Source organism: Atractosteus spatula, chromosome 11 (assembly GCF_055471065.1).
Source record: "Atractosteus spatula isolate fAtrSpa1 chromosome 11, fAtrSpa1.hap1, whole genome shotgun sequence".
NCBI lineage: Eukaryota > Metazoa > Chordata > Actinopteri > Semionotiformes > Lepisosteidae > Atractosteus > Atractosteus spatula.
In genome coordinates this window covers 15127641-15142793 of record NC_142716.1, presented here as the reverse complement: position 1 = coordinate 15142793, position 15153 = coordinate 15127641, and the positions used below count along the sequence as shown (strand labels likewise).

Here is a 15153-nt window from a genome sequence, read left to right as displayed (position 1 = left end):
TTGGCGTAACCTGCTTGGCTGAGGGCCAACCTTCCAGCCATTGGACCAATTGGGCAGCTGCAAAGGTGGAGAGAGGGTGGAGGAGGGATGCAGAAAACGAACGAAGAAGAGAAGAGGGTGACATTTGATATATATGGAGACCGGTTGCTTACGTCAGAATTAGTGAGAATTGCAGCAGCTGTGTCGAATGAGCTCGGCTGCTTTCATTCCTCCCGAACTTTCATTAAAAACTCCATTAAAATATAAAATAACAAAACAATATATTTTGGATAGGAGGTCAAGGGATTTCGCAGTCTTCTTAAATATTATTGTAAAACTGTGCTGTTTTTTTTGGGTGGAAACGTGGAGAGCATATCATCCATGTTTGAAGTTCATGCATGGTTGAGGTTGGGGAATGTTGGTTAATTTCTATTACCAATTTACTGCTAACAATCCCCCACTGGTGCAGGGTTCTTCAACAAGCAGCCTCCTAGCAGGCAGAACCTAACCAGGACCCAGAATCCAATGGTCACAGGCAACACAGGGCCAGCCACAGCACACAGTGAACAGAGTCAGCAAAGTGCAGTAGTATTGGGAAAATAACCCAACAACGGCGGTGGATGCCATTGTCCCGGCGTGGGGGCAAACAGTGAACCGCAGGATGGAGCAATGAGAGGAACAGTGAACCTTCCTGGCACAGAGCAGCGGTATGAGGAGCCAGTCGCACACAGAGCAGAGGCAGGTGACAATCTCAGATTAGCTACACACTTGGCGGAGGAGAGCACCACTCCAGACTGTGACAAGAGCCGCAAATACCGAAACACTGAAGAGGCAAAGAAAGGGCTCGGCTGACCCCGCCTGCCACTTGGGAACTTGGAGGACGAGGGTGGCCAAGAAATAATGAGTTATTTATAGCTATTATAAGAACAAAATAAAATGGTAAAAAATAGAGAGAAATTAATACAAGCAAAAAGAAGATACTGGTGAATAAAACCTCTCAAAATTATGAATGAAGAGGAACTAAAACATTGACTAATGCAAACACATGGTGCACTTCCTCTCACAAGCAACTGGTTACATTAATGCACTACAGAATGAAGTGCACTAAGGTTCAGAGAGTTTCTGTAAACATTTGTGGTTAAACATGGAATTGCAGTACTCTGCAGCTACATACATTGGAAGAAGAGCTACACTGAAGACAACCATCCCTTTTCTTAAAATGTTATGATTTTTTTCATTAGCATTAAAATAAGAAAAAGCAGGGCACACATAAAGACATAGGAAATTCTACACAGAAGACATTTCAGGCTGGAATCCAGCCCAGGACACAAGACTGAAGCACTGAGAGATATACATTTTCATAGGCAAGTGATTGGGATTCACTTTTTGTAACAGAATGACAAATCTTGGGGAAAGAACATAAAAAATGTTTGAAAAAAGATTATGTAGGAAGTGTAATACCATGTCACAGGATCAAGTGATTAAACAGGAGGAAAGACATGAAAATGTTATTAATATAGTAATAGAGTTATTATTGCTGAAATGTTCAAAGCTATGTTTGACCAAACTGTAATTTTAAAGCATGTAATCTGGTAAATGCAAGCAACTGAAGCAAGGCTTGGTGCTTTTCTTTATATGCAAACCAACCATGTTCAGTCTTAGCAATTGCTACTATGAAAAAAACATAAATGAATAATTTAAAAACATAGCTGGTCTGTTAATATAGCTCCTGTGCTACATACAGGAAAAGGGGTTATTATAAATTTAAAAATACATCTTAATGCATATATCAGTGGCAGTCAGCAGTTTTCCAGGGAAGGCAAATTTCTGAAGGTTTTACAGGTCACCGTCAAAGATGTCAAAGATGGAATCTCCAAAGATATGGAGCAATTTATTAAATCACTTCTAAAACAAAGCAAACTTAGACATCAGAATAAAAATGGAGCAGCCTACCAGGACCAGAGCAGTCCATGCTTGAGAAAAAGCATTGCTTATGTACCTGCTGTCATATTGAGAAATATGAGACTGTTATGGTGACATCAATACCAAAGCCATTGGAAATGTCTTCTGTGCCAAAGGGCTTGTCCATTCATACTGTGTAATGCTAGATGCCTGAGTGATGGTAGTCTAAGACACAAACCACACTTATTTAATCACAAACATATTGTATAATTGCCTTGGGCCTTTATAAGATGATGATGATAAAGCATGGTCAGTTAAGACCTACATAACCTGTGAAAACCCTCATGAATATAATTTGAATCATTCAATTTACAAATTTAAAAGGCTTAGCACTATGCTGTTCCACAGACTCTTCCAGGATTTCCAGCATGTGTTAAAGTTGTGGAGCTTTAGGTCCTTGAACCTGCCCTGGGCCTGCTGTGCCAATCAGTGTTAATATTCCACCCAGCAATGGATCACCTTTAACAAAAATTCCCACTTTACATTAAATAACACACATGTGTGATCTAAATTTTAAAATACTAGAGGAGATGCTGAGTGTAGTTCAAACAAGTTGAAACTGTTACGTGGCGCCCCCGGAGGACTCGTCATTCTACCTCGCATTCCAACACAGTTCCCAGTTAGCCCATTTACCCCAGCCTATTTAATGCTGCTTCACACTCTCCCCAGTGCTCAGTATTAGATTTATCCTGGTTAGGGCTACCTCGACTTTTCACAATGAATTACTACTTGTTTTTTGGCTTCCTGACCCTGGTTTGTTCTCCGACTACATCTCCTGGTTTCGTTTTAGCTTTGACTCTCGGCTTCCTCACGGCTTACGGCTCCACTTCTGGTTTTGTTTACCGGTTTGTTTACCTTCGGCTTTCGGACCTCGGACTGTTAAATCGACTACGCCTCTGGAGTTCGTCCTGGTTTTTCTGCATAGGGTCCTCACTACTAATTCGGAACAGAAACAATGCAGATCTTGATGCAGGATTAGATGCTAGAATAGCCTGGAAATCTGTGGGTGTTCTTACAGATGGTTTGGGAAGCATTACTGTAGAGGACTTAATGTAAGAAAAGGATCTTAGAAGGAACACCTTTGAGGGAAACAGACTCATGCATGTATATTACAAACCTGTATATTAAGTCTACAGCAGATTGAAACAGTTCATTGTATTAATAAAAGGGCAATGATAATCCCAGTCTATGTTTAAATAGAAAGTGATATAATCAAATTTTATTCCCAGGATTTTATTTCTCTGTTTATTTCAGAGCCTGCTGTGCGTGTAATTTTTCTGATGCATTAACCATTATTTGCAACTGCAGAAAAACAAATTCTAAAAACAATAAAGCTTGCATACATACAAGAGCAAATAGCACAAAAAAGACTTGAGTGCTGTGAAATGAGGAGGTGAAGTATCTTCTTTGAAGATTAATTGGCTTCCCCACCACTCTTCGAGGAGTATTAACAGGAGACACTTGTACTGGACCTGTTAGTTACAGTATATGTCACGATTGTAGTCCCTACCCCTTAAGGGCGCTCTGGCTCGTTCACTTTTTAGTTGATTTTGTGCACCTCCCTGTTCCTGACTTCCTACAAAAGCCAGACGCTCACTCTGTTCCGGGCTCTACATTGGTTTCCTGAACCAGCCGAGTCCGGGACCTGGAGCGTCTGGTTCTGTTCCCCCTTTTTCCCTCCCCGACCCTTCGCCGGATCCCGCTCCGGTTTTTTAACTTTGTCTCTTCTGTCTATGACCCCTCGCCGGATCCCGCTCCGGCTTTTAACTTTGTCTTGTTCGTCTTGGATTGATCACCTGGCTCTGGACATTTGCCTCACCACGGATTTCCCTTTGGACTCCCTTTTGGACTATTCGCCCTGGACTACGCTCACCCCCCCCCCCCAGTTCGTCCACCAGCCCTGTTCCTCATCTCTTCCCTGTGTGTGTTCACTCCCTTCCGGATTGTGTCGTCTGCATAGGGTCCTGAAAGATGCTTCGTAACAGTATATACTGTAACTATCAAACCTTGGAGGTCTGTTAATCAGTTACATTGGAACAGTTACAATTAAGAATTTGAGAGGAGCCCCTTCTGCCCATCTAACCCATTTGGTCAAAGAAGCCTAAGAAGTTCACTGGGTTGGCTTTGGCAGTGACGTTGAGTTATTGACAATGCTTGGCAATACTATCTCAATGCTTGTCAATACTTTTTCAATGCCATTCATCTTAAATTTTTCAATGACAAACAAGGTCCGCAAACAAAGTCGGTTTCTTTAATCTCAGAGACCTCCCCCTGCACTGGGAGAAAAACTGCTAATGGTCGACCTTGCTGCTGGTCTGTCTCCACTCCTTTTCTCCTGTTCAGTGTGTTATCCTCACATAGTCATAATTTACTACCCCTAAACACTAAGATTAGGGAATAATGTAATGCACACTGCAATGTTAATTCTCTCTTTATTCTCTTGTCATTTCCTGTGTTATAAGCTTTACTCCAGCTACACAGTGGTGTAGCTTAGGTGAAGAGCACTAACATTACCAAATCCATTACTGTTATGGTCCTATTTGTATGCCAAAAGTTAAAGACCAAAGGGGGAAAAACAACTTAATTAGATCATTTATAGCTCAGATCAAAGGACACCAAGAATGTCCTAGAGGATCACTCTGCTCTAAGAAGACAACCTTTCAAAGAAACCCAAACTGATATTGACAAAAAAAGAAGAGGATTTAACAGAAAAGAACAACTGATATCTAGTGTTTACATTACCTATTAAGAGAACACTGTCACAAATGTAGGAAAGGCATGCCGTGGAATGGCAAGAGAGTGAAAAAAGACCCTATACGTAGCGGCTAAATGGGGGGTTAGCCCAGGCTCATCTGGTCAGACAATGTCGGGTAGAAACCTATGCCCTCAGGCCGTGGAAGATACGACCTGGTGTTAGGTGGGTCTCAAGACATCTGAACCCTCAATGTTGAACGAGGAGGAAAGGGTGACCTGGAAATATATAGCCCCAAACAAAGACACACCGGAAGGACAAGCAAAGCATAGGGAATCTAGGGACAGGACAGAGTAGGAGCACCCTCTAGCTGTAGAGCATGTGACAAACACAAGATATCTGGTTTAACATTTAATGCAGAAAATTAAATGTGGCATCTAGTGAGAAGCAAAGACTGAATAGTTTTATTTTTTATGATACTGAGCCCTTGCAATTCTGTTTTCAACCACTACTTTTTGTTGCAAAGTCTAGAGCATATCTAGATCTCAGAAAAAAAACACAATTCAGCTATGAGGTTCATTAAGATAATATGGATTTTTGTGAGTAATTTTGTTTTTATGCTGTGCTATCAAAACCTTCCTAGAGAATAAGAATGAACTCCTTTAACGTTCCCATAAAGCTGAAAGCTTGCTAAATGCTTTGGCATCAGCTTGAATTTCTCCTGTCATTTCTGCTGTCTTAGGGCCAGTTTGAAGCAGCAGGGCAGGGAACACAAGCGAGGGGAGCTGATAATAACAGCTAAAGAGCTTTTCTATTCTGCATTATGAAGGGAAAGCTTAGTTTTCAGTTTAAGAGGAGGATCAGCAGAGCACTGGTGAGTGACGCAGAGTGAGTGAGAGGGAGAAGGTAAGGCATTAGAGTAAAAAACTCATTAAATTGTCAAGCATACAAAGTAAATTAAGTGCTGGAAAGCACGACAGTCTGTTATATACAGTATATCAAAGTTGACCTTAATTGAAAATATGTTCTAGCAATAGTTTCTTTCATAAGTAAAATCTCACAGTACATCACTATATTCATGCTTTTAATATTAAGAAAATAATTAGATGTTTTATTTAATGTAAGTCTAAGGGTTCAATAGTCAAAGAAAAGGCTAGTGGATTGCATCAGAAAACACCAGTCATGTATACAATTTCTAATTTTCATTTCCAAACCACTGCAATGCAGACTAATATAAACCTCCAAGGATTGTTAGCTCCACGTTTTCACAAACACGTCTTCAACTTTCATTGCTACTTTCTCTTTTTTACACAAATCTATGACTCACCCTTCACCTCTAAGCTGTAGCTAACCAAAACAACCTAGAAACCCCAAACCTCAAAGAGCACAGAAAAAAAAACATCTTTCAAGTTCTGAAATCAATTCCTTTCAATTTACAGGAAATTTTGTTGTTAACAAAAAACAGCGTGCTCGTTCTGTGTCCAACACCCACCAAGCTTTTGTTTGGTAATAATCCCAGTTTCATCTGTGGATGATTCTCATAGGTCTCACATAAAGATAATTTACTAACTTATGATGAGTCATCAGCCTTATTCCGAAAGGAGGAGAGTGTATAATCAGAGGACTGCTGTGCAACATTTATTTAATGTTTTAGTACAAATGCAAAAGAACAAGAACATAAATACAAAATATTGAATTGTGCATCGTAAAAAATATCTTTAAAACAAGAAGCACCTAATCTGTCAACATTCATTCATTTAATACAATTTATACATTGATTTATTCCTAGATATTACAAAACAACAAAATCACCACGTTGTCATATTAGATACCTGTCTATGCAGTCTTAAATATAAGTAAATATATATTGTTAATTGTTATTTGAAGAGAAAATCCAGGGGTTAAGGCTCCATGACTAGGATGGTCACACACCTTAATAGAAACTGGGTGAAAGGGGCACAAGGATCTTGTGTGACAGTTGCTTCTCAGAAATCATAAGACAATAAGTTGGTTCACAGTAAAGTATTCCGATCTAAATCTCACACTGCATGGTAGCCTTCAATACAGGGCAGCCTACAAACGAAGGCTGGGAAACTTACCAGGTCAAGACTTTGTATTAAGGCTACAGTCGCCACTAATTACCCAACTGAACCTACACAGGCTTTAGGCATATTAAGGTGGCAAGCCCTTATCTAAAGTTGCAGCATTAAGTGGTCATCCTCTGATTTTCTGCAACAGGGAAGTCCAACACATGTGCATGAAAAGGAAAAGCACTGCATACACTCTCTTTAGTGAGCATAAAACGTAAGCATTTTGAAATCATATGCATAGTGTATATGCATACACTATTTCATATTGCACAGTCCTTAAAATTATCATTTATCAGAGTTCACAAATTGTGCATTATATCCGGCATACATGGAAAGACATGAGGATATCAGCAGTTTAAAAAACACTTGATTCTCTGTCCCAGCCATTCTGCTTCCATAATCTCGATGGGAAAGAACTAAGGCAGCAGTGTGGAGGTCAGTTGCTCACTGATTAAGAGATCTGACAGCGGATCTATTACCGCTAATGGGGGAGCTACCAACCGTTCAGCAGAAACAAAGCAGCTGGTGATGAGATGCTTCTCTAATCCAGCCGTCTGCACGCAGACACAGGAATCAGGTTACCCATAACTGCCCCATTCCACTAACGGAGACTGACAGCAGGTGACAGAACATTCTCAGTGCCTGAAAGCACGCTGTGATCTGATATCCCACTGCTCTTCACCGTTACTGTAAGCTTGCACAACAATCCATAAACAGGCCTTAAGCAAAAAAAACACTGTTTAAGTTTAGGGACCCAAATGTCTTCTGGTTTCTGCTCTAGCAAAATTCTTAGCTATGTAATTTAATCTCTAACTGTGCCAATGAATAGTAAATTCAAGCTTTTTATTGTTTTAGTCTCTAAAACAGTGAGTTTTAATAGACCATAACTATTTCAATAGACCATTTTTTTGAAGCAGGAAACAAAATGTTATCATTAAGCCATAGACAAACTCTTAACTCAAACATGTTGACTCAGTGACAACAAATGTCTGGTTGGCTTGTGGAGCATGAGACAGAGTTGAACATTTTCTCTGGACAAAGTAATCCTCAATCCTATTGAACAATGGTGGAATTAGTGGAATGTGTTGTTCAAATCCACAAACCGCATCTCAACACAACACTCATTAAAATCTCAATTGAGCTGATCCTGCCAGAATAAAATTGGCCTGCCAAAATTTCACAACCTCAAGGAGTACTTGCCTGCTCATAAGAGCATACTGTAAGAATGGTTACATCTGAGAGACCAATTGGCATGTCTAACTAATTTGGCAATTAGTAGCTAATTTATCTAAGGATCTCATCCAGCTGTTTCTTGAAAGAAGTCAGGATATCAGCTTCCATATTTCTACAGCTCTTTGCATAAAGAGTTGTATCCTTTTCAAGTCATTCTTATTGCTTATAGAGACCCAACACATTATTTTATCATTCTGACCAGTTTTCTTGTTCAATATAAGATTCAAAGAAGCAATTGTCATGGGGACCTACAAGAACCAAACCCAGAAAAAATCAAAACTTCAAACCATGAGCCAAGAGCAAGTTTTAAAATGGTAGCTGATGGAAAGGTGGAAAGTTTCTGTAGGGAAGTAGCAAGAAACTGATAGAAAACAGTTCAGAATCAAATATTGGAATGTAAACTATGAGTGGAGAATGGTTTGAATTGTATCGTTGGATTAAATTTATTTTGGACCAATAAATTCAGAAACCATATTTTAAGTGTTGAAAAAATTTTTTATCAATGAAATACCTTAAAACGTTTCCTGAATTGTATTATGTAGTTTTAGTCTAGGTATTTCTTATTTCTCTGTGAATGTAAAGTCCATGCTGAATTTTGAGTATTGCGGGTAATGTTGTTGCACCTTCGAGCACAAGCTACTTAAATGGTGGGTTTTAGAAAACTAACTGGCATTGAGCTCACATTGTGAATCTGTTGACATCCTTCAGCTGCTTAGTATAATGAATGGTCCACTGGTTTGTTGGGCTTTTGTTCCAACCAGCTTCTCACTTACTTTAGTCACACTTAATTTTAAATAAACAAATGATTTCCTTAATTAATCAAAATGAAAGTAGTAATGTGCTAAATTAGCCATTTTGATAGATACCTGTCATAGCATGGCCAGTACTGAGGACTGCTGGTGTTGATTTTGTCAGATCAAGTCAGCCAGATAACATGGCTATTTTGTTGCTACATTGGTATGATTCAAGAGAAGAATATAAATACACAGCCTGTGACTGTGGCACATAAACTGAAAAAAACGTCACTCACAGACTCTTCTATGACCAAGATGATTTCTTGAATCCCTGGACTGGTTATAAAAAGTTTCCTTCCTACCACTACACTATACAGTAAGTCATAAAAGGTTTGAGCTGAGAGCAAATTGTAATCTTGCCTGATTCCTCAACTAAACAACTCCAGACCAAACTGAAATCCTTAACACTAGAGAAAGTCTCCAGGGCCTCCATTAAAATGAATACTGATGCATAATCAAGCAATCACAGAAAGAGGCCTATTAATTTAATCGTTGACTTGAGAAAAAACCTTTTATCACTGAATATTTAATCAGTCAGGTTCTCCATATTAAACACAAGTTTAAAACTGCCAAAACCACAACAACAACAAAAAAAAACCCTATACCTTAGGAAAAAGCACAGTAAATTAAAAACTGCCAAGACTCTTTGGTTTTGTAATCTTGCATATTTTATATTACATTGGCATGTATTTTAATCTCTTGGGATGCTGTTTTAGGATGAAAACATGTTTTAATAATGGATACGAATAATAACTTACAAGACCTTGCAGCATTAACTTCTTCAGTTAAGCTATGTCTCAAACAGTATCTTCCAATAGTACTGCATACACATTCATCAATACTGGATTTCAATTCTGTCTTAGGCCGAGAACAAGGTCTTAGGCCTCCAGCGATATACTGTATGTTTGCAGCAAACTCAGAATATCTGAAAGAGTCTATATCAAATATTTAAGAGTATTTCTTTAATGTACACCCAAGAAATGTGTGTTAAGGAAAACTGAGAAACAGCCTCGCCAGAAGACCATCAACATTAACTGTGAAAGTGAAACGTTCTGTTTACCCTGGACTGGTTTCCCTCCACTGTACTTTTTCAATCCTCAGGATGTAGATTGTAGCTTTCTTCATGTACATACATTAAAATAGTTAGTGCTGGAGACAGAACAGCTAAAGAAAAGAATACAAAATTATGAAAAACATTTCTTTTTCATTCCCTCCGCAGTAACCTTCCATGTTCATGACATGGATTTTAGCATTTATCACACTAAATAAATTAAAATAGATAATGCTGAGTTTCTGCCATCTGGTGGAAGACAAATAAATACTTCTGCTATTTTATTGCAAATAGTGCTAAGTTAAGTGTTTTAATTGGTAAACTCCAGTGTGTTGGCTCAGTTCCATTCAGGGCTTGAACTATCTGGTTTACGTAAAAGTTTCATTCTAATTCAATTGGTGAAGGGACTTCTTCTTTCTCCCCCTGGCCTGCTGTGTAGAGAGGGTGCTAGTGCATAATGATTCCCACACATCACCCAGGTAGGGTTGCATAAGATAATGGATTAAGTTAGCGCCCTCCTATATGTACAGTACACTTGTGAAAAAAAGCTGTAAAAAAATGCAAGGAATTATTAATAGTATAAAATATACTATTAATACTATCACAGCATAATGACTCTAGTTTTACTATTTCTGATTTACTAGTTTTTCTGAGACCAACACTTTGCTGACCAGATAATCTGAATTATCTGGATTCAGAATTTTCAGAATATCTGGAACTGAATTTTTTTAATTCACAGGCCATTCGCTCATTGAATCCTGTTCTTTTCATTTTTAGATAGCCTACAGGCTTTGGATTATACTGAACCTTGACCCACCAACAGGAACCAAAAGTCATTTGATATAACAGACTTTCTGCGCAAGAAAAAGCTAAGATGTCCAGACTCTTGAGTATGTGTTCAAAGATAATGGGGCAGCCACTTGAGCAGAGCTTTCAACTTTCATACATTTAAGAGTATTTGGGGACTAGCTGTTAGTATCTAATGTCTTCAAACAGTCAGTTTGAGTACCTCATGTAGACTTAACAAAATAAGCTAATTTAGTCCCATGCTGAAACAAATTAGTTCAAAATAAATGAGTAATGGTTAAAAGTGGACAATGTGGAATTATATGGGCTCAGTGTACTTGTGAGGGGAGTAAATTTACTTTTTTGTGGTGTAGTTGTCTGGGTTTCTGTAGGAATGATGTGAAATGAATATGTGTTGGTAGATGTTTGTTATGTAATGTAATCTTTATTTGTAATGTAATATGTACTCACACTGTTTTATGTTTTGTAAGTTTCTGTGTGCATAAAACATAGCTGCGGTGATGCATGACAAATTTCCAAGAAATCAGACAATAAGGTTTTGTCATAAGATATTTCACAAGGTTCGCTTAAAGGTGGAATTCTGTTTCCCTGTGTCTTCTGGAATCAACCCATTTTCAAGCAGCTGCTGATTTGCTGAGTACTGAGTTTGGAAATATTAATTCATGGAATAAATCCCCTAGTCAAATTGCACAGGGCAATATTTCAAGATCTTTAATCCATCTTCACATTGTAACAGAATTACTCAAGACATAACAAAAATGATGAGTCCCAAATGGCTTAAATGGACTGTGTTAGTGGTGCTTTTAATACTACGATTATTGCCTTTAAATATATATGTTTTCTGTCTCTTCTGGCTCACGTCACTAAAGAACTGTGGTTTGACCAATATTCCAAAAACTAATTTTATTATTAACCCTGTTAACCAGGATCATTTAAATAATTTAATGTAACACTTTAACACATTTCTTGAGTCTAGATTTAAATACCAAATACTATAGGAACATGAAGAGAGAATTGGACTTCACTACAGTTATGTGTGTAAAAAGGCATATCATACAGTAGAAAAATATATTTCCTGATGTGTGTTCTGTCACAGCAGGATAGAGGGTACCTCAATGTTTCTATTGAGCTGAATTACATCTTTGATAAAATGATGGTGTAGCAAAACTATGGGTAGACAAGCTCTTGTTCACTGTTTACAGAAGCAAGCCGCCAATTTGAAGATAAGTCGCAGAAAAAGCAAAGTGCAGAATAAAAGCAGACAAGAAAAAAGCAGGAATCTTTCTTGAGGTCCAGATTGTTCTAAACTTGTCAATGAGATTAAAAGAATTACTGAGAGTTATATGCAACCCCTACATCCACACATAATACAGTATATATCAGGTCCTGAGATAAGCCTCTTTATTGATCGGGAGTACTGTTTGGCTGAAACAATTAAAATTTCAAAGGTCTGTACCCTCTAGTACAGGAGCTAGTTAGTGATAAAGCTCTTGTAAAAACCACAGAAAACCTCTCCTCACGACCTTTTCCAAACAGGACATCCCTGGAACTGTCCTTCAATCCTGTAGTCTCATGTGCAAAGAAGCAAAGAAGCAACAGTCCAGAGCAAAATGCATTAACACATTAAGGTGTAAAGAAGATGCTGGCAGTTCTCCTGCTTGATTAAGTCTAATTGTCATTAGGTGTCCTGGGCATGTAGCTTGGAACAATTTCAATCAGGACTGAAAAGGACAGTGAGGAACATTCCTGCCATAACATTCTTACTTTCGTTATTTTATAACGTGGGACAATATAAAGAGGCGACAGCACAACAGACAACATATAGTAGATCAAAAAGTTTGACTGGTTAAAAAAATATAATTTTATATCAGAAAATATGTTGTCACCTGGCCTGCGGAATGTTTTACATCTGGAAGGTGACAGGATAATTATGTTTTAGCCATACCTATCAGTCATACAGTTTGACACTGTATGAGGAGGTGAACTGATATTAAGCTAAAAGAAAATGTACAGTACTTTGAAGAAGTCTACTAAAAGAAAAGGCACAAAAACACAGGAGAGTATCCTATCGAATTTGGTTGTCGGGAAAATGGTAGATACTGTGTAAGTAATCAGAGCATGTTGCAAAAGTGTTGGAAAATGTTGGGAAAAGAAAGACTTAAGTTCAGACTGAGGCAGGAAGGTAGAAAACAAGAGATTTAGAGTGACTTTATGGTACATTTCCCTCAGGTTCTACCTTTACTTAATACTATACACCCACTGCATAGACGAGATGAGAGCAACATTGTACATTAGTATTGTACCTCAGGTACATGATTTCTGTGGCCCTTGAATACCTATTATATGTACTGGGGTATGTACAGTAAATGAGAGTGGAAGGAATGTAGTATTCCCATTTGATTATAACTGCTGGGATATAACTTCAATTTCCACTTCAAATGAAATAATAGGCCTTGCATTTGGGAGTTTTTGGACCAGAAGAATCTGAAAACACCATTTGCCAAGCTCTATTACGTTTAAAGTACAGAAGAAACAAGAATGATCATGCCAGCCAGGATAAATGTGTTGAGTATAAGTAATGTGAGGAAATTGCAGTGATGCCGCATGGTAACTACTGTGCAGGTCTGCCTATGCAAAAAAATTAAGCTACTGTGTGACTTTGCTACTATAAAAGTGGAAGAAATGCAAGATATACAGTACTATACAGTTTCTTTTAGCTCTCTATGGATTTTATGATTAAGTTTTTGAAGCTGCAGATAAGAATCCTGTGGTTTAAAATAACAGAACCCTGTTAAAATGTCCTATTGTACTGGGTTATGTAACTGTGGAAGTGCATCATAATAAATTGTACAACAGCCTTACAGATTTAACATAATGAGCTATACTGCTGTGAAAATGTGTTGCATTAAGGTGTCCATCCATTGTGGAAATGTGCTGTACTGATTTGATCAACTGTTCTGCAAAGTCACCTTGATAAACTGTAAAAATGCATTTCCAATAGTCCATGGCTGTTTCATGTTTAAGGTGTCTTTAAGAAGTCAAATAGAAGAAACCCTTGAACTGCATACGGAAAGATGAAGCGGTTACTTAATGTGCAGAAAGGCAAAATTGTGATTGAAGTAATTAAAAAAAGTTTTGGAATGCTTGGAGAACACAGAGAAACTTGATCTTTTCAGGATTTAATTATAGAGTTTTCCCCTTTAACACTTGATTGAATAGGAAACCTGAATAAAGTCTTTGCAATTTAAAAAATATATATTTCCTTCTGTTTTCAATTTGCTGTTAACACACAATGCTAAAAGGCTCCTTGTTAATGTGCAATTACTTAGGGCATTTCTGTGTGATTGCATGGTAATCTCCTCCACTCAAAGCAATGGCCTGCTCTTTATTTTTAGAAATAATTTAAAAATGACAAGTTTGAATTCAATTTTGTACCCTGCTTTTACTGGAAATTAAGTTTGTAACAAAATATTCCAGCAGGTGCTCATCGAGGAAGGCTTTTACAGCATTCTGCCCCTTTTCTTCATTCATTTTCATGAGCCATCTTGTACTTTTTCATTTTCTTAAAGCTGCATTTGTGTTTAAAAAATAATACCCTGTGCTGTTTTAAATGGGTAACATGAATGGTGCATCAATACCACAATCTCCTCTCATACAGTACCTAAGATGAGAGTACATTTTTCAATACGTTTGAGACAGGTTCTCAAAATGCAATCCTATATTCCACGTACATTGGCAGACATAATGGGTCGAAAGCAAAATAAGACAGGAAATTGAAACCAATAGGAATATGTGATTTGGAAGCGCATAAAATATGTTGAGATATGACAGACCCTATATGAGGAAGGAAGAGAGAAGAAGGAACCCGGCTCTAAAGGGACTCCTCATTGCAAAAAGGTGGGCAGACTGACCTGCTCAGAGAGGTGCCGTGTCCGGAGGAAGAACCCCAGCAGACATCCGATGATGACGGAGAGGACCGACAGAATCAGCAGCCCGTTCCTTTTACACACGTCCTTCACTCGCACCCACACGGCATCCAACGCAACAGCCATTGTGACACCCCAGCCTGGGCAAAATCAATACCCCATATATAGATAGGAGAGTCCAGGTGGAATATAGACAGAGAGAGACAGAAAGAGAGAGAGAGGGAAAAAAGTGATGGACACGAACAAGGCAGCCCGAGATCCCCTCTTCCAAAGCACTTACGGCTTTTCAACCAAGCAGCTCTCTCTGGCTGTACAGGACTAAGGAGATCATCACACTTTCCAGGCACATTCCCCTGCCCCACCTACCCCAGGCCACCCCCAGTTCTGCAGCTCTGCCAATAGAGGGCCTGCAACAGCTGGCATTATTGTCCTCCGGGTTAATACCACCAATCCTATTAGCAGGCACTACAGCAATGGGGTCTGAAGCTGGATTAAGGAGCTCTGAACAATTGGACAGAGGATTGCTCCAAATAAACACAGGGGGGAATGGGCAGAGCAATAGAGAAGTAAATAAACATGTGTACAAAAATAAGTCAATGGGATGGACCTGGGAGCTAGC

The 15153-nt window shown here is 38.6% G+C and overlaps 1 protein-coding gene across 1 annotated transcript in view; it reads right to left on the bottom strand.

The window, feature by feature from the left end:
• The window catches only part of slc1a7a (solute carrier family 1 member 7a), a 51749-nt gene extending 37089 nt beyond the window's left edge, over window positions 1-14660 (bottom strand). Inside the window, exon 1 of the mRNA XM_088927366.1 lies at window positions 14520-14660. Coding sequence (XP_088783492.1) covers window positions 14520-14660 — 141 coding nt within the window. The remainder of the gene's footprint in view (window positions 1-14519) is intronic.
• Window positions 14661-15153: the final 493 nt, after the last annotated feature.